Genomic DNA, 27537 nt, shown 5'->3' on the forward strand with positions numbered 1-27537 from the left:
GAAAGCCTCCGCAAAAACGACGCTAAAAATAGCGGCGTATTACCGTCAACGCCCGCCCGCTCCAGTGGGGAAGCAGCCTTAGGTTGGGCAAGACAAGAAAAGGAAGTTAGACAGGTAGTGCAGTAGGGAGGGATCAAAGGGAACCTGACAAGACAGAGACAAGGTACTGGGAACATTCAGATTGGAGGCAAAAGGATATGTTCAGAGGAAAGACCATTAAGAGAGATGGCATCTGGGAAACAGGAGGAACGGTGGGGGGTTTATGGGGAGAATGTGCCGTATTCACAGCAGGTAAAAGACAAATGGGAAATTCACATGAAGGAGAAGACCAGAGCCACAGGGGAGGACGGGTGAAAGGGTAGGCAGGAGGGGAAATGAAGGGAAAAGAAATGAAAAGATGTAATGTGGAACGACAGAAGGGTACCAGAATGACTGGAGGGAGAAGGAAAGCTGTGCAGAGAGAAGAGTGAGAGGATGACAACACAGCAAACAGAGAACTGTGCAGGGGGCTCTGCGGATGACTAGAGGAGGGGAACCAGAAGTGGTGAGAAGAGCAGTGCATGGCCCCAACACCGGGGGGTGAGGAAGCGCCTCCTGGAACCAACACCGGGGGGGGGAGAGAGGAAACAGCTCCTGGCGTCAACACTGGAGTGACGGGAGAGGAAACGGCTCCTGGCGCCAACACCGAGGGGGGGGGGGGAGAGAGGAAACGGCTCCTGGCGCCAACACCGGGGGGTGGGGGGGGAGAGGAAACGGCTCCTGGCGCCAACACCGGGGGGTGGGGGGGAGAGGAAACGGCTCCTGGCGCCAACACCGGGGGGTGGGGGGGAGAGGAAACGGCTCCTGGCGCCAACACCGGGGGGTGGGGGGGAGAGGAAACGGCTCCTGGCGCCAACACCGGGGGAGGGGAGAGAGGAAACGGCTCCTGGCGCCAACACCGGGGGAGGGGGGGAGAGGAAACGGCTCCTGGCGCCAACACCGGGGGAGGGGGGAGAGGAAACGGCTCCTGGCGCCAACACCGGGGGAGGGGGGGAGAGGAAACGCTCCTGGCGCCAACACCGGGGGAGGGGGGGAGAGGAAACGGCTCCTGGCGCCAACACCGGGGGAGGGGGGGAGAGGAAACGGCTCCTGGCGCCAACACCGGGGGAGGGGGCAGAGGAAACGGCTCCTGGCGCCAACACCGGGGGAGGGGGGAGAGGAAACGGCTCCTGGCGCCAACACCGGGGGAGGGGGGAGAGGAAACGGCTCCTGGCGCCAACACCGGGGGAGGGGGGGAGAGGAAACGGCTCCTGGCGCCAACACCGGGGGAGGGGGGGAGAGGAAACGGCTCCTGGTGCCAACACCGGGGGGGGGGAGAGGAAACGGCTCCTGGCGCCAACACCGGGGGAGGGGGAGAGAGGAAACGGCTCCTGGCGCCAACACCGGGGGGGGAGAGGAAACGGCTCCTGGCGCCAACACCGGGGGGGGGGGAGGCTCCTGGCGCCAACACCGGGGAGGAGGGGAGAGGAAGCGGCCCCTGGCGCCAACGGGGGGGGGGAGGATACGGCGCTTGGCGCCAACACCGGGGGAGAGGAAACGGCGCCTGGCACCAACACCGGGGGGAGGATACAGCGCCTGTCGCCAACACCGGGGAGCTGAGGGGTGAATGTAGGAGTGGAGAAGCAGGCAGTATGTAGAGGAATGGGGTGCTGACCAGAGCCCTGAGGTGTTGAGTGTGGGGGGGGTATGGAGCTGGAGAGTGGTCAGTGGGGTGGTGGGAATGAGCCTAGATCTGGGGTGAGAATACTAGTTGGGTGTATTGGGTGTGTATCGGATGAGCACAGACCTGCGATAAGGAATGTGGTCAGAGGGGTGGTATGGGTGAGCATAACACGGAGGGTGAGGAGTGTGGTCAGTGAGCGTAGACCTGGAATACAGAGTGTGGTCAGTGGGGCGGTAGGTAGGAAGGATCGGTGGCGGGGTTGGGGCTCGGTGTCCCCGGATAGGGCGGCTCTGGCTGCGCTCACACCTGTTCTCTCCTCACGGCGGATCTTCCCGGTTCTCACCCGCCGCCACACACTAGGCCCGGTCCCCTCTCACTGCGCAAGCGCGACCCGGAAGAGGCGGGGTCGGGAGGCACCCGCTTGGAATGCTGGGAATGGTAGTTCTCGCTCATCTCAGAGTGTATATGAAGAGATCCTCGGCAGATCCCGGAACAGGTAACTGTAGATTACAATGGCGGCTCGTGTGCTGTGATTTGGTGATGATAAAGACAGAGCTTTCACTAAAACTCACCACTGCTCTGACCTTAGCCTACGACTTTCGCCGACATAGCTGCCTATAATTGTAGAAAAACACACATTGTAATATATACTGTACGTGTGTATATAATCGGCAGTAGAATATGGCAGCAGATCTATTTAATTTCTGCAGCCTCCATGTATTTCTCAGCATTGGATACCTCTGGGAGTGTTGGGTATCTGCCACCCCCCCAAGTTATGAATGGTTCCAACCTCTGACCTCTCTATCTCTGGAGGGCTCAGCGGTGACATAGGGGTCAGAGGAAGCAACCACAACGTGCAGGGGCCAGGGGGGAGACAGACATCCAACGCTCCCAGAAGAGGTAGGTGACATTGGGGGTGATGGAGATATAAATATAATACCTCTTCAATTACAGGAACCTCTTTATAACCCAACCTGGTCTCTTTAACACCCAGGTGCCATGCAGGACATTTACTTTTTCAGATCTCTGTGTAATAATCTATAAAAATGGCGCTGTCCTAAATTTTCCTGGCCAACCTGACTCCATTTGGATAGATGTGAGTCTCATTCCCACCAGCCTGACCCACTGTAGAGAGATGCCTGTGCTTTGGTTAGCACCTTAAAGCGGAGTTCCAACGACATGTTCTAATTTTTTTTTTAAACACTTCTAAAGGTCAGAACATTGACATATAACACTCACTTGTTTAGAAGATTTTGTCCCCCGATGTCCGCTGTAATATAAAAAATTAAGTTATATAATTGTGTCCTGGCCGTTCCCATTTTGCTTGCGGGCATGTGAAGCCCACAAGCACTATCTTCCTGGTTAAGGTGCGCCCCGTTCTCGCGCATGCGCTGTAAAGTGTACAGATTGCCATAACAATGGGTGGCATCGTCAGAAGTGCCTGCCCCGTTGTTATGGCAACCTAGCCCTCGGCGCAGCCCACTGACTCCTGGGTAAGGATGAGCTCCGGCGTGTTCACCAGGAACTCGGCACTGCACAGCGCTAATCACAGGCAGTGAGACATTGTCCCGATGTACGGCTGCAGAGATCAGAAATGTCTCACTGCCTGTGATTAGTGCTGTGCATTGCCGACTTCCTGGCGGGCTCCGCACGTGCAGCTTGCGAACACGCCGGAGCTCATTCTTACTCCTGGGAAGTGATGACACACATCTCCCAGGAGCAGTAGTGAGCAGAGGTGCAGAGGGGAGTGACGTCAGGAGCCCAGGCGCTGAAGGAGGCAGATTTCGTGGGACCACATAGCAACAGGCATAAAAAGGTAAGTAAAAAAAAAAAAAATTCTCCAAATGTTTTTTTTTTAATTTATTTCATTCACATTAATGAAATTTTTTTTTTTTGGGGTGGAACTCCACTTTAAGGGCTTGTTTACACTAGCATTAGCCCTTTGAAGGGCGATCCATGGTTAAGTACGCTTCAGAGGGTATTTGACAGGCAATAAGGAGGCATAAGAGCGCTCTTAAGGTTTTCTCAGAAGCCCGCCTTACCAACTGTCCCTTGAATCCTGTTCCCTCACATCTACTACGGTCACCCTCTTCTTCTATCTTATGCTCCCTCGCTCACATCTTCAATCTCTCCCTCTCTACTGGCACCTTCCCCTCCCCTCCAAAACATGCCCTGATCACCCCCATACCTAAAAAGCCCTCACTGGATTCCACCAGCCTGAACAACTTAAGACCCATTTCCTTGCTTCTGTTTGCATCAAAACTTTTAGAACGCTTATGCCCTGTACACACGGTCGGATTTTCCGTCGGAAAAAGTGCGATCGGATTGTGTTGTCGGAAATTCCAATCGTGTGTGGGCTCCATCTGACTTTTTCCGCCGGACACACAAAGTTTGAGAGCAGGATATAAAATTTTCCGACAACAAAATCCGATTGATTAAATTTTCCGATCGTGTGTACACAAATCCGACGCACAAAGTGCCACGCATGCTCAGAATAAATAAAGAGATGAAAGCTATTGGCCACTGCCCCGTTTATAGTCCCGACGTACGTGTTTTACGTCACCGCGTTCAGAACGATCGGATTTTCCGACAACTTTGTGCGACCGTGTGTATGCAAGACAAGTTTGAGCCAACATCCGTCAGAAAAAATCCTAGGATTTTGTTGTCGGAATGTCCGATCAATGTCCGACCGTGTGTACAGGGCATTAGTCTACAACCTACCTCACTGACAACAACCTTCTTGACCCCTTATAGTCTGGCTTTTGCTCACTACACTCCACTGAAACTCTCTAATGACCTTCTAACTGCTAAAACCAACACCGACATCCATTTGCGAGCCTCCTTCTTTCCTCCAGCTGGTTTCCATAATTACCTCCCATACATATGTTTTTATCATTGGTTATATGTTTTTCATGTTGTAATGTATGTAGTGCACAATAATTTTTGTAATTTTTATACTCATTACTGCCTGACGTCCATTTAAAGTCCCATTTTTTAGAGAATCTTTTTCTACTATCTGTTTCTTGATGGGACGTCCGGGCAGTTTAGTCATTTAGATGAGGCAAAACCCCTCTTTCACATACTAACTGCTAAAACCAATGGCCACTACTCCATACTCATACTACTCAATCTCTCTGCAGCCTTTGATCCCCTCCTCCTTAGAAAACTCCACTCTCTTGGCCTTCAAGTCTCTGCTCTCTCCTGGCTCTCCTCCTACCTATCACAGTGCTCCTTCAGTGTGACCTATAAGGCCCCTTTCACACTTGCACTACAAAGTCGCATGACAAGTCGTGGGACTTTCAAGTCGCGGCAGTGTGAAAGGAGCCTAACTCTATTCCTCCTCTCTACTTCCTCTTTCTGTAGGGGTACCTCAAGTTCCTGTCCTCGGACCCATTCTCCTCTCCATTTACACCTCCTCCCTTGGTCAGTTAATAAACTCCCATGGCTTCTAGTATCACCTATATGCTGACAACACACAAATCCATCTCTCTACTCCTCACCTCCTTCAGTCTCCTCTCGCATTACTAACTTACTGACATATCAACATGGATGTCACACCACTTCCTCAAACTCAATCTTTCTAAAACCGAGCTCATGATTTTTCCTCCATCAAGATCAATAATACAACCACCAGTCCCTCATCTCATGCCAGGGTACTAGGTGTAATCCTAGAGTCTGACCTGTCCTTTCAGCCCCAAATCCAATCACTGTCCAAATCGTCCAGACTTCACCATCCAAAAAATCTCCAAATTACGCCTCTGCCTAACCGTTGACACCACTAAGCAACTTATTCACTCCCTTGTTATCTCTCGCCTTCATTATTGTAACTCCCTCCTCATTGATCTACCTCTCCACAAGCTATCCCCTCTTCAGTCTATCATGAATGCCGCTGCCAGACTCGTCCACCTTACCAACTGTTCAGTGTCCACCACTCCTCTCTGCCAATCCCTCCACTGGCTTCCCATTGGCCAATAAAATTCAAAACACTAACAATAACATACAAAGCCATTTACAATTCTGCCCCGAACTACATCACCAAATATCACCCAAACTGTCCTCTCTGCTCCTCCCAAGACCTTCTGCTCCCTTCAAGACCTTCTGCTCCCTTCAAGATCTTCTGCTCCCTTGTCTCCTCCCATGCTCATCTCCAGGACTTCTCCAGAGCCTCTCCCATCCTCTGGAACTTACTACCCCAATATGTCCATGTATCTCCTACTCTGTCCACTTTTAGGCGATCCCTAAAAACTCATCTCCTCAGGGAAGCCTATCCTGCCTCCAGCTTACAGCCAAATCTTCTACTCCCCTCATCAGTTCATCCCTCACAGTCCCTACCTTTTGTTACACCAGCTCCTCCCTCTTAGATTGTAAGCTCTAACTCTCTTGTTTTGAATTGTACGGTTGGTGTAGTGTCTCCCTTTACATTGTAAAGCGCTGCGCAAATTGTTGGCGCTATATAAATCCTGTATAATAATTATGTTGCCTTTTTATCACTTGTTTTAACCCCTAAAAGCCTGCGCCACTGAACCGCAACCACATGGACTTCAGGTGGTTACGGCGCAACTCTAATCACTTGAATGTACCACCCGCTGAACACGACTGGGGGTTTCATTTTTGTCGTGGCTGCTGGTTGGGGAATGGTAAAAACGTGGCTCAACCTCCCAACAGCAAGTATAAGCGAGCCTTAATTTGTGCTGGGCACCTCATTCATTAGAGTGGGCTTCCCAATGCACCACAACAAACCACAAATCATGCATGCAGCATTTATGTTGGTGTGATGTACTAATTATTACTAAGTTGTTGTGCTGCAATGTAAGCACACTGAGGTGTGTCACAATGAATAGCACCACATCACACAGACACACATTACTGGATCACAAAGGTGTAAACTGGCCGAATGTTGGGAGACAACAGGCAGTTAAAAAAAAATGGCCGATATCGGTCCGTGTGTATGTCGGTTTGTCCGGCCGGCTTCTGTCAGACGTGCATGCTGGAAAACCAGCAGATGATGGCGGAGAGCGCTGATTGGAGTGTTCTGGCGGGGGGGGGCCGTCACCTGTCAGAACACAACAGCTCAGCGGGGGAGATCGCTGAACTAACCTCGCATGCTTTTGATCTGCTTCTGCAGCGCATTTTTGATGCATTTTTTATGCTTTTTTTTTTTTTTTTGTGGCCAATTTGTGGTTGGGTGGATTAAAAAAAAGCAAATCTTGGTAAAAACGCACTATATGCTTTTCTGCAGTTTCTCCCTTGAAGTCTTTTGAACCAAAAACGCACCATTTTGCTTATAAAACAGTAAAGCTGTACATGAAAACATTCCCTATATTTAAAGTGGAACTTCACTTTTTTACATTTCTTCAGTTACTTCCTGGTTTTCATGCCTAGGCAAATGATGTCATACATCCTAGGAGTCTTCAGGAGGGGAGGAGGTTTTTTTTCAGCCAAATACATCCTCCTGCCTGTATGCCTGAGCTAAGTGCAGATGGATTCCAGGAAGTAAATGTACATGAATCGTCTGCCCTTAGTCAAGATGGCCACAGCCAGAAATGCCAAGGGAGGGAGGGGTTGTTTCAAAGTGATTTCTCAACAAAATAAAGCATGGAGACGTGGCTGGATGGGGGAGTTTGCTTTGAATATTAAAAATTGATCAACTAGCATTTTTGGTTTGTGGTGCTCAGATGAGGTGTAGTTCCTTTTTAAAATATAACTAAATGTAAGGGCTCGTTTACACTGGTCGCTGCATGTTAATCGCAATAGCGGTTCCTGTGTGGTTCACATGCAGTTCTGCGCAGTGTGATTTCAGTCGCATTCATTTTAAAAAGGCTGAAATCACACCGCACGTGCTGCACTGCTTTTTGGACGTGCGACAATGGCATCGCATGGTACTTCTGCACCATGCTATCCGGTGCAGCAAACGCAATGCATTTGTGACCTGCGTTTGGGGTGTCGATAACTTGAACAGACTCCTGCAGCAGATTGCAAGGGCACTGTAATTGCAATGCAGTGCAGGAAGTCCCCCAGGATTGTGTCCCTCCTGCACTGCATTATAGTGTGAACAGGCCCTAAAGTTTTTGTTTTTTTTTTAGATTTGGATGGAGTGGAAAGGGATTAGAACCCCTGTCAGGCTTTTATTGTTGTCTGGGTCCCCGTTAGAGAGACTCACCCTCTCTATTTGTCCTGTTTACCGCTATCACAAAGTAAAATAAATTACCAAATTTTTGGTTGTCACCAAAGCAGGAATAGGGAGGATTTTATCCAATGGAGACACTAGTTCTTGTAACCCTAGAGACAACCAGAGAATCCCTCACTTCAGACAGATATTCTCTCACTTCCTGTTGTGAGTTCTAGGATAGGAAGTGAAGGGAAATCTCTGCAATGGGATATAATGGTAAAAAAAAAAAAAAAAAACTGACAGGGGTTTTTAAAGGAATTGTAAAGGCAGAAGGTTTTTTATCTTAATGCATTATATGCATTGAGATAAAAAGAAACTTGTGTGTAGCAGCCACCCCAGCACCCCCTAATTTCTTACCTGAGCCCCATCTCTCTCCAGCGATGTCCACGAATGTCTAAGCCGTCCAGGACACTCCTCCCAATTGGCTGAGACACAGCAGTGGTGCCATTGGCTCTCACGGCTGTCAATCAAAGTCAGTCATCAATCAGGGGGAAGAGGGGGTGGGGCCGGGTTGGGACTCTGTGTTTGAATGGACACACAGAGCTGTGATTCGGTTCCAGTGCCCCCATAGGAAGCTGCTGGCTGTGGGGGCACTCGATAGGAGGGAGGGGCCAGGAGCAGCGAAGAGGGACCCGAGAAGAGGAGGATCCGGGCTCCTCTGTGCAAAACCACTGCAACAGAGCAGGTAAGTATAACATGTTTGTTATTTTTTTTTTTAACGAGACTTTACAATCACTTTAAGGAATAAAAATGTCTTGCCTGCAATTCTAATTTAACACTTAATGGCGCTGTCTGCTGAAGTGCAGCGCGTTTCTCTGTCGGGAGTCAGGAAAGTGCCCTATTTTGCATGCATTCCCAACACGTAAGGTTCTGAACCTATGGATGTTTGTTTTTATTCTTTCTTTTGAATTAAAACCTATGATATAAAAATGTTCATACACACATCCAAAATCAAAACGAGCCCCATCTAGCCTTAAAAAAAAAAAACACAAAAAACCACGTGTGATCTATGAGCATGGGTTACAAAAACATAAAGTAACAGAGCGTACGATTGGCACAAAATTAAGAACATCCAAGACTACGAGGGCTCCAGCACAGCAATGGTTAACCAACCCAGCCAGCTGAACTTCCTGCCAGGAATGGGACAAGCCAGCCATTCAGTTTGGCTGTAGGCTGGTCACATGATAGTCACATGACTGCGATGTCATGTCCTCCTCTCCCCCCTCCCCTTGTGGCATCCTCCGTCCCTCTGTAACTTGTTTCCTATACGAAGGTGAGAGGTACATTTCTGCGAAGGGTGAGCGCTGGTAACTAGAACAGGAAGTGGCGTATTTCTGGACGCGGGTTCTGCGGTTTATCGGTAGCTGCGACAGCAAAGCAATGTGCTAACCCACAGGGAGGCTCTGTAGGCTGATTCATACAACACATGGGATATTTTTATAGACAGCACATTTATTAAAGGTTTTTATGTTTGTATGTAGACAGGGTGTGAAAAACCTGCAGCTTGCTATATATCTATTTTATGTGATTTCCAGGGATGCTTTGCTGCTGAAGAGGTGAACCTAGAGGATCAACCATTGTGACTCAAGAATTCCTAAAGCTGAAGAGAGCCAGGCAGCTAGCATTTTCAGAAGGAGCGATGGCAGCCGACACAATTTTCTCATGACAGCTTCTCCTTAAAGGATCGTGTTTTCAGGCAGGCGTTCATGATCCATAAACTTGCATGGAATTAGTAAATAACGCTGCATGTTTTTGGTGCCCTGGGGCTGCAGACAGCTGCCAATAGTCAGAATGGGTGAAGGCAGCTGTGCGCAGCTATTGGTGTAAAGTAGCGCACATACGTAACGTAATGAATGCACACCACCTGTGTTTGGGTCTTTATGTCTGCGCGCATGCACTGCTTTGCACTAGTATCTGCATATAGTCCCCTTCACTATGGCTGCCATAACCCCGGTATCCTCGTGTTTGGCCGGTGGTCGGCTACAAGATAAAAGTGGTCTCTGCGGCGGATTCACTGCGAGATCACTTTTATAGGCAGCAGGAGAGGGGCGCCCTCTGCCGCTTACGGTCGGCGGAGGCGATCCGTCCTCTGTGTGGCTGGGCATGGAGATGAGTGAGGGGAAGATGGCCCCCACCCATCTCCATGACATTTCAGGGCAAAAGCGACGTCAAAATGTCACTTCCGCCCATAGCTCTTAAAGGGCCATTTTTTAAAATCATTTTTTTAAATGACTTTTTTTTTTTTATTGCATTTTAGTGTAAATATGTGATATGAGGTCTTTGTGACTCCAGATTTCATATATAAGAGGTCCTTTCATGCTTTTTTTCTATTACAAGGGATATTTACATTCCTTGTAATAGGAATAAAAGTGACACAATTTTTTTTTTTTAAACAGTGTAAAAATAAAAGGTTAAATAAATAAATAAATAAAATAATTTTTGAACGCGCCCCGTCCCGCTCGCGTACAGAAGCGAACGCATACGTGAGTAGCGCCCACAAATGAAAACGTTGTCCAAACCACACATGTGAAACCTCCGCGATCATTAGAGCGAGAGCAATAATTCTAGCCCTAGACCTCCTCTGTAACTTAAAACATGCAACCTGTAGAATTTTTAAAACGTCGCATATGGAGATTTTTAAGGGTAAAGGTTTGTCGCCATTCCACGAGCGGGCGCAATTTTGAAGCGTGACATGTTGGGTATCAATTTACTTGGCGTAACATTATCTTTCACAATTTAAAAAAAATTGGGCTAACTTTACTGTTGCCCTTTTTTTTAATTAAAGAAAAGGGTATTTTTTCCACATAAAAAAAGTGCGCTCGTAAGACTGCTGCGCAAATACGGTGTGCCAGAAAGTATTGCAACAACTGCCATTTTATTCTCTAGGGTATTATACCGCGTACACACGGTCGGACTTTTCGGCTACAAAAGTCCGACAGCCCGTCCGACAGACTTTTGTCGGACTTGCGGCAAATTTTCTAACGAACAGACTTGCCTACATACGATCACACGAAAGTCCGACGGATTCGTACGTGATGACGTACACCGGACTAAAATAAGGAAGTTGATAGCCAGTAGCTAATAGCTGCCCTAGCGTGGGTTTTTGTCCGTCGGACTAGCATACAGACGAGCGGATTTCTGGGTCCGGTGGAGTTACGACGTAAAGATTTGAAGCATGTTTCAAATCTAAAGTCCGTCAGATTTGCGGCTGGAAAAGTCCGCTGAAAGTCCGGGGAAGCCCACACACGAGCGGATTGTCAGACGGCTTTAGTCCGTCGGCATCCGTCGGACTTTTGTAGACGAAAAGTCCAACCGCGTGTATGTGGCATAAGAAAAAAAAAATGTATAATGTTTTGGGGTTCTAAGTAATTTTCTAGCAAAAAAAAAACAGTTTTTTAACTTGTAAACAACAAATCTCAAAAAGAGGCTCGGTCCTTAAGTGGTTTTAAAGGAGCAGTGAAAAATCTTGATATATCTGGGGGTCCTTGAAATATAGGAGCCAGGGTTCCCCCATTATTAGGCCTGTACCCTCCAACTCTAGACAAAGCTTTGTCTTCTGTTTTGGATAAATCAGGGAAGGGTTAGATCCTGATTTACCATCTACATCCCTACTAGACTAACTTCCCATCAACGGGGATACAGAGAAAAACAAATGACGTAGTGGGTGAAAGGTTTACAACCTCTGATAATCTCTTTGCCATCTGTGCATTCCTGTTACAGTGACACCCCCCCCCCCCCCCCCCCCCCATCTCTTGTATGCGTATCACAGGGACAGTGAGGTCCCCAATGAGTTCAGACAGAATTTTAAACCCTCCACTCCAAAACTGAAAGAAAAATGCTGTCTGTAATTAACCTCTTCTCGACCACACTATAGCCAAAATATGGCTACAGTGCGGTCGTCCAGTTGTGGGAGGGCGTCTATAGACGTCCACACAGAACCATGCCGCCCGCTGATGCCTTCAGACAAGCTGATCACAGATCAGGGTAATGGGCCAATGGCAGCGGCCCTTAACCATGTGATCAGCTGTGTCCAATCACAGCGGATCACAATGTAAACACACTTACTTATCGGCATTCCTTTCCTCATTCGCTGTCACAGCATAAGGAGAGGAGAGATGGTAACTGGCAAGCGTGACGGGGACATTTACACTGATAATCAGGGCATTAGTCATCAGTGTCCTGATTATCTGTGAAGCCTCATCAGTGCTCAGTTTTAAAAAATTTCTGTCTTTTTTTCATTTGTTTAGCAAAAAATAAAAAACCCAGTGGTGATTAACCACTTCAATACAGGGCACTTAGACACCTTCCTGCCCAGACCAATCTTCAGCTTTTAGCGCTATCGCAGTTTGAATGACAATTGCGCGGTCATGCTATACTGTGCCCAAACAAAATTTTTATCATTTTGTTCCCACAAATAGAGCTTTCTTTTGGTGGTATTTGATCACCTCTTTTTTTTTTTATTTTTTGCTAAACAAATAAAAAAAGACAGAAAATTTTGAAAAAAATAAAAGTTTTGCTTTTGTTTCTGTTAAAAAAAAATTGAAAATAAGTAAGTTTTCTCTTTCACTGATGGGCACTGATAAGGCGGCACTGACAGGCACTGATATGGCTGCACCGATGAGGTGGCACCAATGATCGGGTACTGATATGCGGCACTGATGGGCACTGGTAGGCGGCACTGATGGGTGGCACTCATATGCAGCACTGATGGGCACTGATAGGCGACACTGATGGGCAATGAAAGGCGGCACTGCTGGGCACTGATAGGGTGGCGCTGATAGGCGGCACTGCTGGGCACTGATACGTGGCACTGATGGGCACTGATACGCGGCACTGATATGAGGCACTGATGGGCATCCCTGGTGGCACTGGCAGTGGTAGGCATTGAAGTGGGTACTGACTGGCAGCTGCCTGGGCACACAGTGGCATTTCCCTGGTGGTCTAGGGGCATACCTGGTGGTCCAGTGTGGATCACTTCCCTGGTGGTCCTGGGCGGCTTCCCTGGTGGTCCTGGGTAGGATCCGAGGGGGGGCTGTGCTGATAAACAATCAGCACAGACCTCCCCTGTCAGGAGAGCAGCCGATCAGCTCTCCTCTACTTGCGTCTGTCAGACGCGAGTGAGGAAAAGCCGATAACCGGCTCTTTCTATTTACATCGTGATCAGCCGTGATTGGACACGGCTGATCACTTGGTAAAGAGTCTCCGTCGGAGACTCTTTACCTAGATCGGTGTTGCAGGGTGTCAGACTGACATCCCGCAACAACGATCGCCGCGATGCGCGCCCCCGGGGGCGCGCAGCGGCTCGATATTCCTGATCACGTCATATGACGTCCGATCAGGAATATCAAACCACTTTGCCGCCGTCATTCTGTAATAGGGCGGGCGGCAAGTGGTTAAACACCACCAAAAGAAAACTCTATCTGTTTAAAAAAAAAATGATAAAAATTTCATATGGGTACAGTAACGCAATTGCCATTAAAAGTGTGACAGCACTGAAAGCTGAAAATTGGCCTGGGCAGGAAGGGGGTGAAAGTGCCCTGTAGGAAAGTGGTTACATTTTACTATCCTCAGTCCATAGACCTCCCTTCTGTAGCTAACATACCCTTGTACCTTCTGTAATTGAAGTAAACCTGCTGCTTTAGGACACTTCCTCAGGCAAGCTGTATTTGTAAGGGCTTGTTCACATTGTCTGCAATGACGTGCGTTTTTTCCACACTGGATAAATGCAGGTTGCTGCTAAGGCACGTATCATTTTTATGTGCCTTGTTCACACCACAATGCTAGTGTGAGGTGCAGTGCGGGAAAAATGCAGCATGTCTGTATTCTTCCACAATGTACTGCAGCGTAATGTACTGCAGTGCTGTGCAAAATCTGGTGCAGCTCTGCATAGAAACCAATCAGCTTCCAGGTTTTTGTGCCAAAGCTTAATTGAACAAGCTGAAGTTAGAAGCTGATTGGCTACCATGGACAGCTGCACCAGATTTTGCACTCTCCAGTTTTAGTAAATCTCCCCCTATGTGACATTTCAAATAAGGTTAAGGCTGGGTTCACACTAGAGCACCCTTTTTCAACCAGGGTGCCCAGGCACCCTGGGGTGCCTTGAGGTTCATTTAGGGGTGCCTTGGCAAAATGCCTACATGTGGATGAAGCCTGCCTTTTAATTACAGAAAGCCACAGGTTTTCATTGTGCACCATTACAACCTTCTAGCTGCCAGTGTCCTAACTACGAATGGCATCATCAGTTGATATGGAGGATATCAGTTGCCTGTGTTCTATCGAATAGTTCCCTCTGTCGAAAATTGCCCACGCATGCGCAGTATGGAAGAGCATTTCCTGATCAGCTGGCATGACCATGGTGTATGTGCACATCGCAGGAAGCAATTTTCAACGGGAGATACCTTTTTACGGGCACAATTGAAAGCTATGCAAACAGCGAAGGGAGACCGTAGTTGTCAGATTGTGCCTCGCTATTGCAGGGCGGGTTGTGGCTGTGTTGAAGGGCGGGTTTTGTCTGTGTTGCAACCCGCCCTTAGACACAGGCAAAACCTGCCGTTCAACACACCAAACCCACCCTGCAACACAGACAAAACCCGACCTTGAGCACACTTTAAACCTGCCCTGCAACAGCGAGGCACAATCGGACAACTACGGTCTCCCTCCGCCGTTTGCATAGCTTTCAGTTGTTCCCGTGAAATGGTATCTCTCATCGAAAAATGCCTCCTACGATGTGCGCATGCACTATGGTGATGTCACGCCAGCTGATCGGGAGTGCCCTTCCATACTGTGCATGCACAGACACTTTTCGACGGAGGGCACTATTCGATAGAACACCTGCACAGCATCCTTGTATCCCCCTCTCCTGCCCTTTTCCATCAGCGTTGGGGTCACATTAGGTGAGTGATGGAGAAAAACTGAGGGAGAAAAGAAACATTGCAATACAAGTCAGTACCAGTTTGCAAAAGTGTATTTGCTTTGGAAGAATAAATTGCCTCTAATGTTGGCTGTCCTACATGTGAATGTTGCTGCATTATATAAAACTATTATAATAGTTTTTACATTTTAGAATGGGGTGCCTTGTGACTGTCCATCATTTTTAAAGGGTGCCTTGACTGAAAAAAGGTTGAGAAACACTGCACTAGAGCACAGAGCGGCTCACAGCAAGGGGTCCGGTGCGTCTTCATTCACTGGTTCAGGTCAGATTTCAGCCCGAATTTTTGGCTGAATTCAGACCTGAAATGGACTAGAAGACCCACAGGACTCCTGTGCAATTCACACCGGAGCCACTCCAGAGATGTGTGAACCAGCTCCATAGAGAGCCAGTCACAATCTCCTGCAATGCGAATTGGATGCGGAGAAAGCTACATCCAATTCGCAATAGTGTGAACCCAGCCTAAGCTCTGGTTAACACTGACTGCACGAATGAAATTTCTTTCCCGCATGTCAGTCCTGACTTCAGAGACATCTGTGCGGGTTTCTGCACAGATGTCAATGGAAATCTCCAAAAGTAGTACAGAAACTACTTTTGGGAATCGGTGCGGCGTTGCACCAATTTCGAATGCTGCAATTGCCGCTGATTTGAAATGCAATTTGACATGTCAAATCACATGCCAAATCGAATCAATGTGAACCAGGGCTAAAAAGGGAAAAAAAACAAGTAAGCAGCGTGATACGCTGAAGAGCACATTACACGACCCATTACCGCATCCGACACAGTAAAACTCTGCATTTTACCAGGCAGGTTAGTGTGAGTATAGCCTAAAAGAAGACCAAATATACTAACCCAAATCAGTCACTGTGTGGTAAATAATAAAAAGAACTTGTCATGGCAAATGTATGACAGCTGCAATTACCTATTTTTTTTTTTCAAGAGCAAATTCACCGAAATCCTAAAAAGTGGGGAAAAAAGCAGTGTAAAACATTTAAAAAAAAATGTCAGTTGTAAAATACATACTTACACTTCATGCTTACCTTCTCTTGCATTCTAATGAACTTTCTGAGTCCCTTGTCTCCTCCATATCCTGGCAGTGCGAAATCTGTGCATGCACACCCAGTGCTTTAGCAGCAAATCATTTAGTTTAAGTATTGCCATAGTATCAGCAAAGTAAGCACCACAGGATAGGTGCTGCTTACCATGCCAATAGGATGGCAGCCAAATGATCCCACTAGAGTTTTGGGTGCTCATGTGTAGATGCAAGTGCCGCAAATCTCACACATGCACACCCAGTACAGCCAATGTCAATCTTATCTTGGCAAGAAATATGAAAGCACAGGGATGGCAAGATGAAAAAAGGCATTTACCAAAATTAAAATTGGGGAATGCTGAAAATGAGGGTGAATGTCTGATTTAAGGTGCAGGGTCCAGAGCTGCCCCTATGATCCCTTCTTTGTCATGCTGGTCCTATGGCATCATACCTCATGAGGCACAGACCAGAACAAAAGTGTTCTGATCAGGGGTTCACATCTTTCTAAATTTCTAATTTAAATGCTTCTTGCATGCGAATAGAAACTAATACCATATGCACACCTTTCTTGGAGAAGGTTGGCTAATTTCACATACACTATATTGTCAAAAGTATTAGGAAATCTGCCTTTACACCAGAGATATGCAATTAGCAGACCTCCAGCTTTTGTAGGACTTCAAGACTCCGACAGCCACAAGCATGACAGGCAGAGGCATGATGGGACTTGTAGTTTTGCAACAGTTGGAGGTCCGCTAATTGCATATCCCTGCTTTACACGCACATGAACTTTAATGGTATCCCAGTCTTAGTCCGTAGGGTTCCATATTGAGTTGGCCCACCCTTTGCAGCTATAACAGCTTCAACTCTTCTGGAAAGGCGGTCCACAAGGTTTAGGAGTGTGTCTATGGGAATGTTTGACCATTCTTCCAAAAGCACATTTGTGAGGTCAGGAACTGATATTGGATGAGAAGGCCTGGCTCACAGTCTCCACTCTAATTCATCCCAAAGGTGTTCTATCAGGTTGAGGTTAGGAATCTGTACAGGCCAGTCAAGTTCCTCCACCCCAAACTTGCTCATCCATGTCTTTATGTCTTCAGCTCCAGATTTCATACAGTGTAGGAAAGCAGGTTATTCACTCTCCACTTTCCTCTCCCCTCACCTATTCACAATACATTTTGCATTCTTTTCGCGGAACACAAGGCATTCTGTGTATGGACAAGGGGAGAGGTGGGGCGGGTGAATGCCACAATCTCCACGGGTTCATTCACAGAAAGCCTTTGTGGTTGTGAAAAGTTTGTAAACAGTTGAGGGGAGACAAAGATGGAAAGCAAGTGACCCACTATTCAGAGCCAAAAATTAAGTTTCAGCACTAAAAGTTCTTCGCTTACAGTATTGTTCATGTGAATGAAACCTAGTCCAGCACCATCTACACCTAGGACACCCATCAAAAATCCAAAATTGCTTTTTTTAGCTATTGTGCGAAAACTTGACTCTTTTCTTCAACTCTTTTTCCTATCTTAGAGGATGAATTTTCCAAGGCTAATCTCATTCACCAAAGCCTGTGAAAAATCTGATTGGTGGGAAAATGGAGAGCATACTACCAAGAAAATCTTCAAATCATATGAGGTTGCCACTACAGGGGAAGAGGCAAGAAGCTTCTATGAGAGTCTTATAGGTACTGACAGAGAGTCGTCAGCTTCAAGAAAACCATCTCGGAAGCGCAGAGTTCACAGATCTCCATCACATGAAGAGCCACGTGTAGGGTCTTCAGAGAGTGGACCAAATACATTGGTCCGGGAAACAACAAACCAGAGAGTGGGCCACCAGCTGCTCAGATGTTCACAAAACGGAGACATGAAAGGTTTGAGACAGCTGGTGGAAAAAGAACATTGTGACATCAATTTCCGAGATAGATACTATTGGACACCGGTGATGTGTGCGGCATTTGCAGGTAAAAAAGACGCCGTGAGTTACTTGTTGAAAAGAGGAGCAGCCTGGGTTGGCGTTTGTGAAACTCAAGGCAAAGATGCTCTAACTTTAGCAGAAGAAGGAGGGCACCAGGAGGTTGTCAAGCTTCTGCAGGATTCTTTGAAGGGTCAGCCGGAGGAATCACAACCAAGGTGAGGAGATTATATTATCCACTTGCCGACCAGGCTTTTTCTGACGCTTTTTGTTTACAAGTTTAAAGGAGTTGTAAAGGCAGAAGGTTTTTTTATCTTAATGCATTCTATGCATTAAGATAAAAACCTGTGTGTAGCAGCCCCCCTAATACTTACCTGAGACTGATCTCCCTCCAATGATGTGCTCGGTTGTCCGAGACTCTCCCTCCTGATTGGCTGAGACACAGCAGTGGCGCCATTGGCTCCCGCTGCTGTCAATCAAAGTTAGCCAATCAGAGGATAGAGGGGTGGGGCCAAACCACAGTTCCGTGACTGAATGGACACACGGAGCTGCAGCTCGACTCGGGTCCCCCCCCGTAGCAAGCTGCTTGCTGTAGGGGCACTCGACAGGAGGGAGGGTCCAGGAGCGCCAGAGAGGGACCCAAGAAGAGGAGGATCTGGGCTGCTCTGTGCAAAGGCACTGCATAGAGCAGGTAAATATAACATGTTTGATATTTTTAAAGAAAAAAAAACTAGACTTTAGTATCACTTTAAATCAGTATTTTTTGCTAGAAGATTACTTATAACTCCCAAACATTTTATATATATATATATATATATATATATATATATATATTTAGCAGAGACCCTAGGGCAGTGATGGCGAACCTTGGCACCCCAGATATTTTGTAACTACATTTCCCATGATGCTCAACTACACTGCAGAGTGCATGAGCATCATGGGAAATGTAGTTCCAAAACATCTGGGGTGCCAAGGTTCGCCATCACTGCCCTAAGGAATAAAATGGCGGGAAAAAAATACACTTTAATTAATTTAAAAAAACAAATCACAATAGTTACCCCAATTGTTTTGTATAATATAAAAGATGATGTTATGCCAAGTAAATAGACACCCAACATGTCACGCTTTAAAATTGCGTACACTCGTGGAATGGCGACAAGCTACGGTACTTAAAAATCTCCATAGGCGACGCTTTAAACGCCTTGCGTAGAGTTACAGAGGAGGTCTACTGCTAGAATTATTGCTCTCGCTGTAACGTTTGTGGCAATACCTCACATGTGTGGTTCGAATACCGTTTACATATGCGTGCGCAACTTATGTATGTGTTTGCTTCTGGGCAAGTGCATGGAGGGATGGGGGCCCTTTAAAGAAAAAAAAATATTATTTATTTTATTTTTATACTGTCCGTTTACATTTTTTTTTCTTTTTTTATGATCGCTTTTATTTCTGTTACAAGGAATGTAAACATCCCTTGTAATAGAAATAAGGATGACTGGTCCTCTTTATGAAGAGATCTGGGGTCAAAAAGACCCCAAATCTCTTCTTTACCTTTAAAAGCAAAATATCAAAAAAATACATTTTTGATCTTTCGCTTTAAAAAAAGGAAAAAAAAATTCTTCTAACCTGGACCAAAAGTGACGTCATGATGTTGCTCCGGTTCTCCAAGGCCATAGAGTCGAAAAAAAAGGAGTGTTAACTCTTTGATCGTCTATGGGAGCAGCCGGCCGCACTGTCGGATCGTTTCTCGGGCAAACCGATGGGAACAGTAAGCCCGAGAAACACCAGCGAGTGACAGGAGGGGGGGGGGACGTCCTCCCGCCACTTTGCAAACCATTCCAGGGGCTTGTAAACCGCTCGGACCGGCTTCATGAGAAAGCCAGCCGTTTGCAGAAAGAAACAGTACTGGGGTTATGGCTGATATCTCCAGCCATAAGCCCGGTAAACCATGTGCAAACCGCAACTAATATATACATATTGCAGTCGGCAAGTGGTTATATTTTATATTTTTGGAGGCAGATTATCATAGACAATTATATTTTAGAGGTCTTAATGAACTGAGTTAAAGTGACCTTGTCAGGTAATTTTGCTACAAAGCTCCCCCTGCAGTGACATTGATGAGCAGTGGGGGACCAGGAGATCAACTCTCCCTATAGTGACTGTTTCTCAGCAAACTTCAGAGGACAGTGGTGTGGAGAGCAGTGTTTGTGCCCACTTTTTACCATGGGAAAATCAGGTTACATGCACGCCCCAACTCCACATTTGCCCTTACATACCTACCCTTTGTTCCCCTACCATTCTGTTCACCTGCAGTGTTAATGCCTAAGCATAGCTAAAAATAAAAAGGAAAAAATCAGCACAAGGGCCAAAACTTACAGCCAGTAGGATGTGTCCCTTGTGCTGATTCCATTTCTTTTAGTTGAAAGCCACGCTACAGCTTTTATAAATTAAACAGGTTTTAAGAATGGGGGATGGGCAGATTATTGATAGCTCCTTCCCATCCATCCATAGATCACATTTCATTATTAGAAGCTGTAGTACGGCAAGGCCATTACAGCTGTGTCACTCGGGAAACCCAAGTTTTTGCTATTCTAAGGTACAGAGAATACACCTAGGCAGTGGGCACCTTGAGATGGTGGACGTAACATAATCAGGGTGATAATGTTTGCTGTAGGGGTTTTAGGGAAAAACCAAAGCACACAGCAAGGGACATGCTATCCTACGAATGTGGAAGTGTCCAATAGTAGCAGTGCACGGAGCCCTTCAACAGAGCAAAGAGTTCCCTCATCATGTGCTGGAGAGGTAAGTATAACCCACCACCTTATACAGTGTATTGCTGTTAGAACCTTTTTTCCTCCCACTGACTGGTTCACGTTAAAAGTAGGGTTGTCCCGATACCACTTTTTTAAGACCGAGTACAAGTACCGATACTTTTTTTTAAGTACTCGCCGATACCGATTACCGATACTTTTTTTTAATGTCATGTGGCAGTTTGACTGATGGGCACTGATAGGTGGCACTGACTGATGGCTAGCACTGACTGATGGGGACTGATAAGTGGCACTGATAGATGGCACTTATGGGCACTGACAGGTGGCTGGCACTGATAGGTGGCACTTATGGGCACTGATAGATGGCACTGATAGGTGGCACTTATGGGCACTGATAGATGGCACTGATAGGTGGCACCGACAAGTGGCTGGCACTGAAATGCAGCAATAAATGACATGAGGAAAGGATTTATTTTTGAAATGCTGTCCTGTGACGCCCATCTTGGTACACCCTGCTGCATTAAGCAGCAGCAGACATCTTGTTACACCCAGCTCGAACTATATGGGCTGGGTGTAACAAGATGTCTGCTGCTGGCTTACTACAGCTGAGTGCAGGGTGTACCAATATGGGCGTCGGGATGTTCAGCCGCCGACGGCTCTCTCTGTTATGTCTCTCTCTGATCTCTCTCTCTCTCTCTCTCTCTCTCTCTCTCGTGTCTCTCTCTCTTGTGTCTCTCTCTCCCTTATCTGTCTGTAGTTTTGTACCTGGATCTCCCGAGGAGATAGGAAAGTTAAAGTAAACTCAGCTTCAATCTCTGTCTCAGCGAGGTACAGGGCAGCAGAAGACATGCCCCCTTCACACACGCCCCCTTGCAATGTATATCATTACACAGGCTAACTCTGCCCGCCCTCGCTGTCCACACGCTGACTCCGTCCACACGTGGACTTCCCCGCCCTCTCCGTGCACACACGGACTCCGCCCGCCCTCTCCATGCACACGCGGACTTCGCCCGCCCTCTCCGTGCACACGCTGACTCCGCCCGCCCTCTCCGTGCACACGCTGACTCTTGCAATTGCTCATGAGATTTGTAGTTCTGCAACAGCTTGAGGGCCACAGGGTTGAGCACTCATGGCTAATGAGATACTTCTGGCGCTCCAGCAGGAGACTTGCATCTCTCATACACAGCACACAGCAGTTGTCTTGTTGTTTACCTATTTTTTCCCTTGTCCATTCACAGAACACTTTGTATTGTGTGAACCTATTCACAGAATACAAGGTGATCTTTGAATGGACAAGGGAAGAGGAGTGGCATACACCTCCTGAGAGTTAAAGTGGTTGTAAAGGATCACCTTGTAAAACAACCCACTCAGTTTGAAATAGAAATGGAAGACAAAACATTTGTGTATAGATTTAAAAAAAAAAAAATACCCCTTTTTTCACTTTTTTATAACTGATCACCTTCCCTCCGTTCTCAGCTGGTGGGAGGGGAAGCAGCAGCACACTGAGCTTCTCAGTAAATGACTGTGCAGGAGAGGCATGTCAGGACAAGTCTGATCATTGGAGAAGAGTAATCTGAGTTCCCAGCATAGCTAGAGAACTAACCACAATGTGCTTTCCTGCTTAGTGTGGTCAATTTTTAATAGAAAAGCAGAGGGACTGGCAGGAACACCAGGGATTTCACACAAAGGAATCAATACAAAGAGAACAGGAGAATTTCTTATACAAGTGCATGGTACAGCAGACACATATCAGGAATATGAAATGTTAGGGTAACAAACGCTTTAACTACTTGTAGCCAAGCAAATATTTAAACAACTATTTTTGTCTTTTAGTTCTTCATTAAGGTTTGTGACCAGGTGCAATATATACCTTTAGCATTTCCCAAGCCCCTTCCACTAAGCAACCCTGACTTCTGAGATATGGGAGGATAGGCTCTACCAACTCGCTATGTAGTGCACAATGTCTGAGGGAATTAATGCCTAAACTGGGCACTGTCCCTGTGGGGGGGGGGGGGATGGTAGCAGGGTTGTGGCCCATGCAACCACAGACTTTCAGAAAGTCGCTCCATGCACTGTATCTTCCTGGGATCCTGGCTGTGTTTAAAGGGGGGGGGGGATGTTATAGCAACACTGCAGGTGGTGCATACTCTAAAGCCTTACTTCAAAAAAGTTTGAATAACACTATGGATGCACATAGAATCACAATCATGCCCATCCAAATCAATATCCCATACCATATGGATACCGGCTCGGGACCGACCTACTATTTTATGCCCCTCCCTATCGGTTAGTATTTGGGATAGACTATCTAAACCTCATTCATTCAAATCCCTGCATAGCCCATTAGCTCCTTTGCTACAAAACAAAGAATTCACCCCACTCCTCATGACTTCAATTGGTGGACCAATAAAAGTCTCATGCGCATTGCAGACTGACAGTCTGTGATCATAATGGTATGTTCATTAAACAGACCCTAATAGACAAATACCAGATGCCAGACTCAGAACACTACCGGTTTGTCCAATTGAAACATTACCTAAACACTTTATCTCGCAAGAGTGATCTGACGACCATGTCGCCCATGGAATACTTATGTCATAAATATGATAAAATGAAAGGTCATATTTCTGAATTGTATACTATCTTAACACATACTAAACAAGCTTACATGGTCAAGTGGGAGCAAGACCTCCAAGAAAACCTTGAATTAGAGGAATTGCACTCAATTGCCCAAGCAGCTTCTAACTCACTCATCAATACCTCTATCATAGAGGCAAACTATAAGGTCCTTTTAAGATGGTACATGGTGCCGACCAGGTTGGCTACATATGTCCCAGGAGCTTCTCCAAAGTGCTTTAGAAGTTGTGGGCAATATGGAACGATGTACCACATATGGTGGCAATGCCCCAAGGTGCGAAGATTCTGGATAAGGGTTTACAACTTTATTCTTACCCAAGTCAACCTTACTAAATCCCCCAAACATGCCCTGCTGAGGCTTAAAAGTGATGCGGCCCCAAAAAAACAGAGAAGGCTTATCACTTTCATATTTATCTCTGCCAGAATCACTATAGCCAGAAACTGGAGGTCAGCTGCCATCCCATTTGACCAACTTAAGCACAAGCTCTCCTGGCTCATGATAAATGAAAGGCTCTCGGCAGTCTTGAATGACAAATTAGTGGTCTTCGAAAAAGTCTGGGGCCCGTGGATCAGATACCTGACTGGAGATCCCTGTACGGCTCCGAGCTGAGGAGCCTTTGAGTGGCAGGGACCAGAGCTTGGGGTCTCCCCCCCCCCCCTTTTCTTTTCTTTATTCTTTTTCCTCTATTTTATATCCTTGGGTTTCAAACGGAGTTTGACCGGTATTATCTGAGTGCCAAGAAAGAGGTACCCAGTGTTCTTACTCGTATAAACAAACATCAGGTACTCTGCAACTGATATAATGTCTACATGTTTTGTTATTGTTATATTGACGTGAAAACATTGAAACGAAAAAAGTTTGAATAAAATGTAATTGAATTCTACTTTGTTTAACCGCTATGAAAATGTAAGCATTGATAAATGGAAAGCACAACTTTTTTAGCAGTAACTGTACAGTTGACATGCCAATTTTTTTTTTGCAGAACCCAGCCGCTAGAAAGAAAATACTGCGATGTTTGCAAGACGTATTATCAGGAAGACAGCATAGACACACATGAAAGATCTACCGTACATCTCTTCAACAAGAAAAAGAAAATTCCATCTACATATTATGCTATCCCAGAGCACAACGTGGGCTTTAAGATGATGCTTAAGGAAGGCTGGGACCGGGAGTCAGGCCTGGGACCTGAAGGGTCAGGCAGGAAATTTCCTGTTCAGACAGTTCTCAAGAGAGACCAAAAAGGTCTTGGCTTTCACAGTGACCAGAAGCCCAAAGTCACCCATTTTGCTGCTAACGACATGTTAGCTGTTGCTGGGTCACAAACTAAACATGTGAGGACAGAAAGGGTGGCTACGGTCAGCAAAAACGAAGAAAGAAGGAAGGAAGCCAAATCTAAAGCCTGGGAAAGAAATTTGAGGACATATATGAACATCGATTTTTAATATTGTGGGTTTTTTTAACATATTCTTTATTTTTGGCGACAATAGGATCATTTAGCACAATAAAAGAACCTTATTTCAGGCAACAAAAGTGGTCATGATTGAAGAAATTGTGTAATACAAATAAGGCAAAAAGTCACCACAAAAAAAAGCAGAATAAAAGGGTTTAGACTTGGAGGAATGTGTCACTTCAAGAGGCAACTACCGAGGGCAGACCCACCAATCACAGGTCAACTAATAAAAAATAGCTGTCCGGTTCTGCTAGAAGAACAGATATATGTCACTGATGGAGAGGCACAAGACCCTCTGCCATTAGTTTTCTAGGAAAAAACTTAAGAAAAATGTAAGACTGGTAGAAAACATTGGGTTTTGATGTTTATACAAATGCTCTGAATTGTGCCTTTCTAAAGAAGATACTGAAAGCCCAATTAACCTTTCAGTTTCAATCAGCTAAATAAATTCCAGGTGCTTCAAAAGATCAAAGTCTTACAGTTGGTTTGCTTTCGAAAGCAGCCACAGCTTATGCAATAAAGCCTGTAACCTATCAGCATACTGTAGTGCAGCCTTTTTCAAGCCAGGGTGCCCAGGTTTCTTCAGGGGTGCTTTGGTAATATGCCTAAAAATTGTGTACAAGCTAGTAGGTGGATGAAGCCTGCCTTTTAATTACACATAGCCACAGGTTTTCATTGTGCACCATAACAACCTTCTAGTCGCCAGCGTCCTAACAACCATTGAAGTCATTGGTTGATAAAGAGGGCGTCGGGCGCCTGCATAGCATCCTTGTTTGTCGCACCCCTGTCCCTCTCCGTCAGCACTGGGTTCACAGCTAAGTGAGGGAGAGAAATTGAGGGAAAAGTTAAATGCTGGAATACTGGCCAGTACCAGTGTGCAAAGGTGTATTTGCTTTGGAAGAATAAATCTTCTCCAATGTTTGGGTGTCCTACATGTGTGGATCTTTCTGCATTATGTAAAACAATTAGTTTAGTTTTTTACATTTTAGAATAGGGTGCCTTAAAATTTTGCTGAATTTTCAGCCTTGGTTAAAAAAAGGATAATTAACACTCCTGTAGAGAAGGGTCCTTGTTCTTCCTGTGGAAATAGTGATCTCTCTGCAGGGGTCCTATAGTTCTGCTATAGCAAAGCTCTTGCTGCCTGTTTTTGGAGAGTTTTACCTTTGGCTCAGACAGAGCAAAACTCTGCAGAGAGACCACTGCTTCCACATAGAGAGTAAGGGTCTTTCTTTACAGCATACTGGCAGGGAACAGGATTTTCTGCTCAGGCTGTGGCTGCTTTCTAAAGAAAATGCACTGTAAGTGCTCATGCACACACAACGTTTTTACAGCTGCTTTTAGGGGAGTCTGATGGTTTTTTAACTGCCTCTAAACGCCCCTCCATGTTAGCCAATGTGTCCATGCACACAAATTTTCAGAGGCCTTTGGAGGCATAAGCGTTATGGGGCAGTAGAAATGACAGCCTGTGCTGTCGAGCACAGGCCAGGAGCAGAGGCTGTTGAGCTGTAAAAATGAAAAACGACAAAAAATGCTGCTAAACGCTGTAACAAGCGTTTAGCTGCGTTTGCCATTTTTAGGCATTTTTACATTATAGGGAGTGTTTTTACTGAAAAATCACCAAAAAACCTCCATAAATGCTATTCAAAAACACAGCTAACAACGCGTTTTTAATGCTGCTTTTTCCTGGCAGCAGCGCTGGCCTTTTTTAAACATCCTCTGTGCATGAGGCCTTTACACACGAATGGAAGCTGCCATCTTTGCCTCTATTTAATCTACAACTGCCATGATGCTGCACATGTGATCAGTTATGACACCAGCCATTGGATGGTTTGGTTGCGAGCACAACCAATGGGAGTGTTACATTTCCGGCACGTGCCGTAAATGAAACTGTTTTATGGATGAGTTTACTTCTGGTTTAACCTAAAGGTTCAGTTTGGCTTTAACAAACCATCACAAAAACACAGAGAATATTTCTAATAATAGAATTCTGGGCAAACAGGTAAATACATGTTTAGTGTTTTTCCTGACACGTGATTTTTGGCCATCCATTCTTGTGATACATACAACTGCTAATCAAGGTGATACTACTCCCCAGTTTATTATTACAGCTTCCTGGGTCAGCTTCTGGCTCACAGGACAGAGTAGCTGATGCAGATTCACTGGCCAATGAGGAGGTTGTAAGCAGCAAGATTACATAGGAAGCTGATTTTCTGAATCAGATAGATGACTTGATTAGTTAAGAACTATGGGGGTTATTTATGAAAGGCAAATGCAATTTGCACTTTCAAGTGCAGTCGCTGTAGATCTGAGGGGGACATGCAAGGAAAATAAAAAACAGCATTTTAGCTAGCACATGATTGGATGATAAAATCATTAGAGCTTCCCCTCATTTTAGATATTCCCCTCAGATCTACAGAGACTGCACTTCCAAGTGCACTTGGAGTGCAAAGTGGATTTGCCTTTCGTAAATAACCCCCAATGTGTGTCACTGTCTGGTCATGCAGTGCAGAAAATGTGTGTAAAGGAAATGAAGGTAATGAAGCAGGATTTCCAGCACACCACAATGCTCTTTTATGAGCAATTTTATTTATTACACATACTCAGCTTCTATTTCAGAAATGAAAATGCCCATGAGTTTGTAACTATTGATTATGATATAATGACCCCTTTCACTTCGACACCCACCTTGTTTGGTTTACTTCCATCTAGAATGCACCTAAATATTTATAATAATAAATCACAAGACCAAAGTAATGCCGTCTACACACGGTCGGACTTTTCAGCTACAAAAGTCCGACAGCCTGTTCGACAGACTTTCAACTGACTTTTGGCGGACTTTCGACGGACTTTCTAACGACCAGACTTGCCTACACACGATCACACCAAAGTAAAACGGATTTGTACGTGATGACGTACACCGGACTAAAATAAGGAAGTTGATAGCCAG

The 27537-nt window shown here is 45.9% G+C and overlaps 2 protein-coding genes across 9 annotated transcripts in view; one reads left to right on the forward strand and one right to left on the reverse strand.

Moving 5' to 3' along the window:
* CSNK2B (casein kinase 2 beta) overlaps window positions 1-2161 on the reverse strand; it is a 28868-nt gene extending 26707 nt beyond the window's left edge. Inside the window, exon 1 of one of the 2 annotated variants that reach the window (XM_073598983.1) lies at window positions 2009-2161. Coding sequence is in view for 1 of the 2 variants with exons in the window: in XM_073598982.1 (XP_073455083.1) it covers window positions 1826-1868 (43 nt within the window). In the remaining variant the exon portion in view is untranslated. Of the gene's footprint in view, window positions 1-1825; window positions 1963-2008 lie in introns of those variants that run through there. The other variant, XM_073598982.1, reaches the window with a different exon arrangement.
* Window positions 1711-24670, forward strand: GPANK1 (G-patch domain and ankyrin repeats 1). Of its 7 annotated transcripts, XM_073598976.1 has the most exons (4): window positions 2078-2198; window positions 9407-9567; window positions 17354-17952; window positions 24123-24670. In XM_073598976.1, exons 3-4 carry the CDS (start codon window positions 17357-17359, stop codon window positions 24580-24582), a joined length of 1056 nt encoding a protein of 351 aa, XP_073455077.1. In that variant the 5' UTR covers window positions 2078-2198; window positions 9407-9567; window positions 17354-17356; the 3' UTR covers window positions 24583-24670. The 7 variants fall into 7 exon arrangements, with proteins under 7 accessions (XP_073455082.1, XP_073455077.1, XP_073455076.1 ...); XM_073598975.1 differs by lacking the exon at window positions 9407-9567; XM_073598980.1 differs by lacking the exons at window positions 2078-2198; window positions 9407-9567 and adding an exon at window positions 2579-2602.
* Window positions 24671-27537: the final 2867 nt, after the last annotated feature.

Source organism: Aquarana catesbeiana, linkage group LG09, assembly GCF_042186555.1.
Source record: "Aquarana catesbeiana isolate 2022-GZ linkage group LG09, ASM4218655v1, whole genome shotgun sequence".
NCBI lineage: Eukaryota > Metazoa > Chordata > Amphibia > Anura > Ranidae > Aquarana > Aquarana catesbeiana.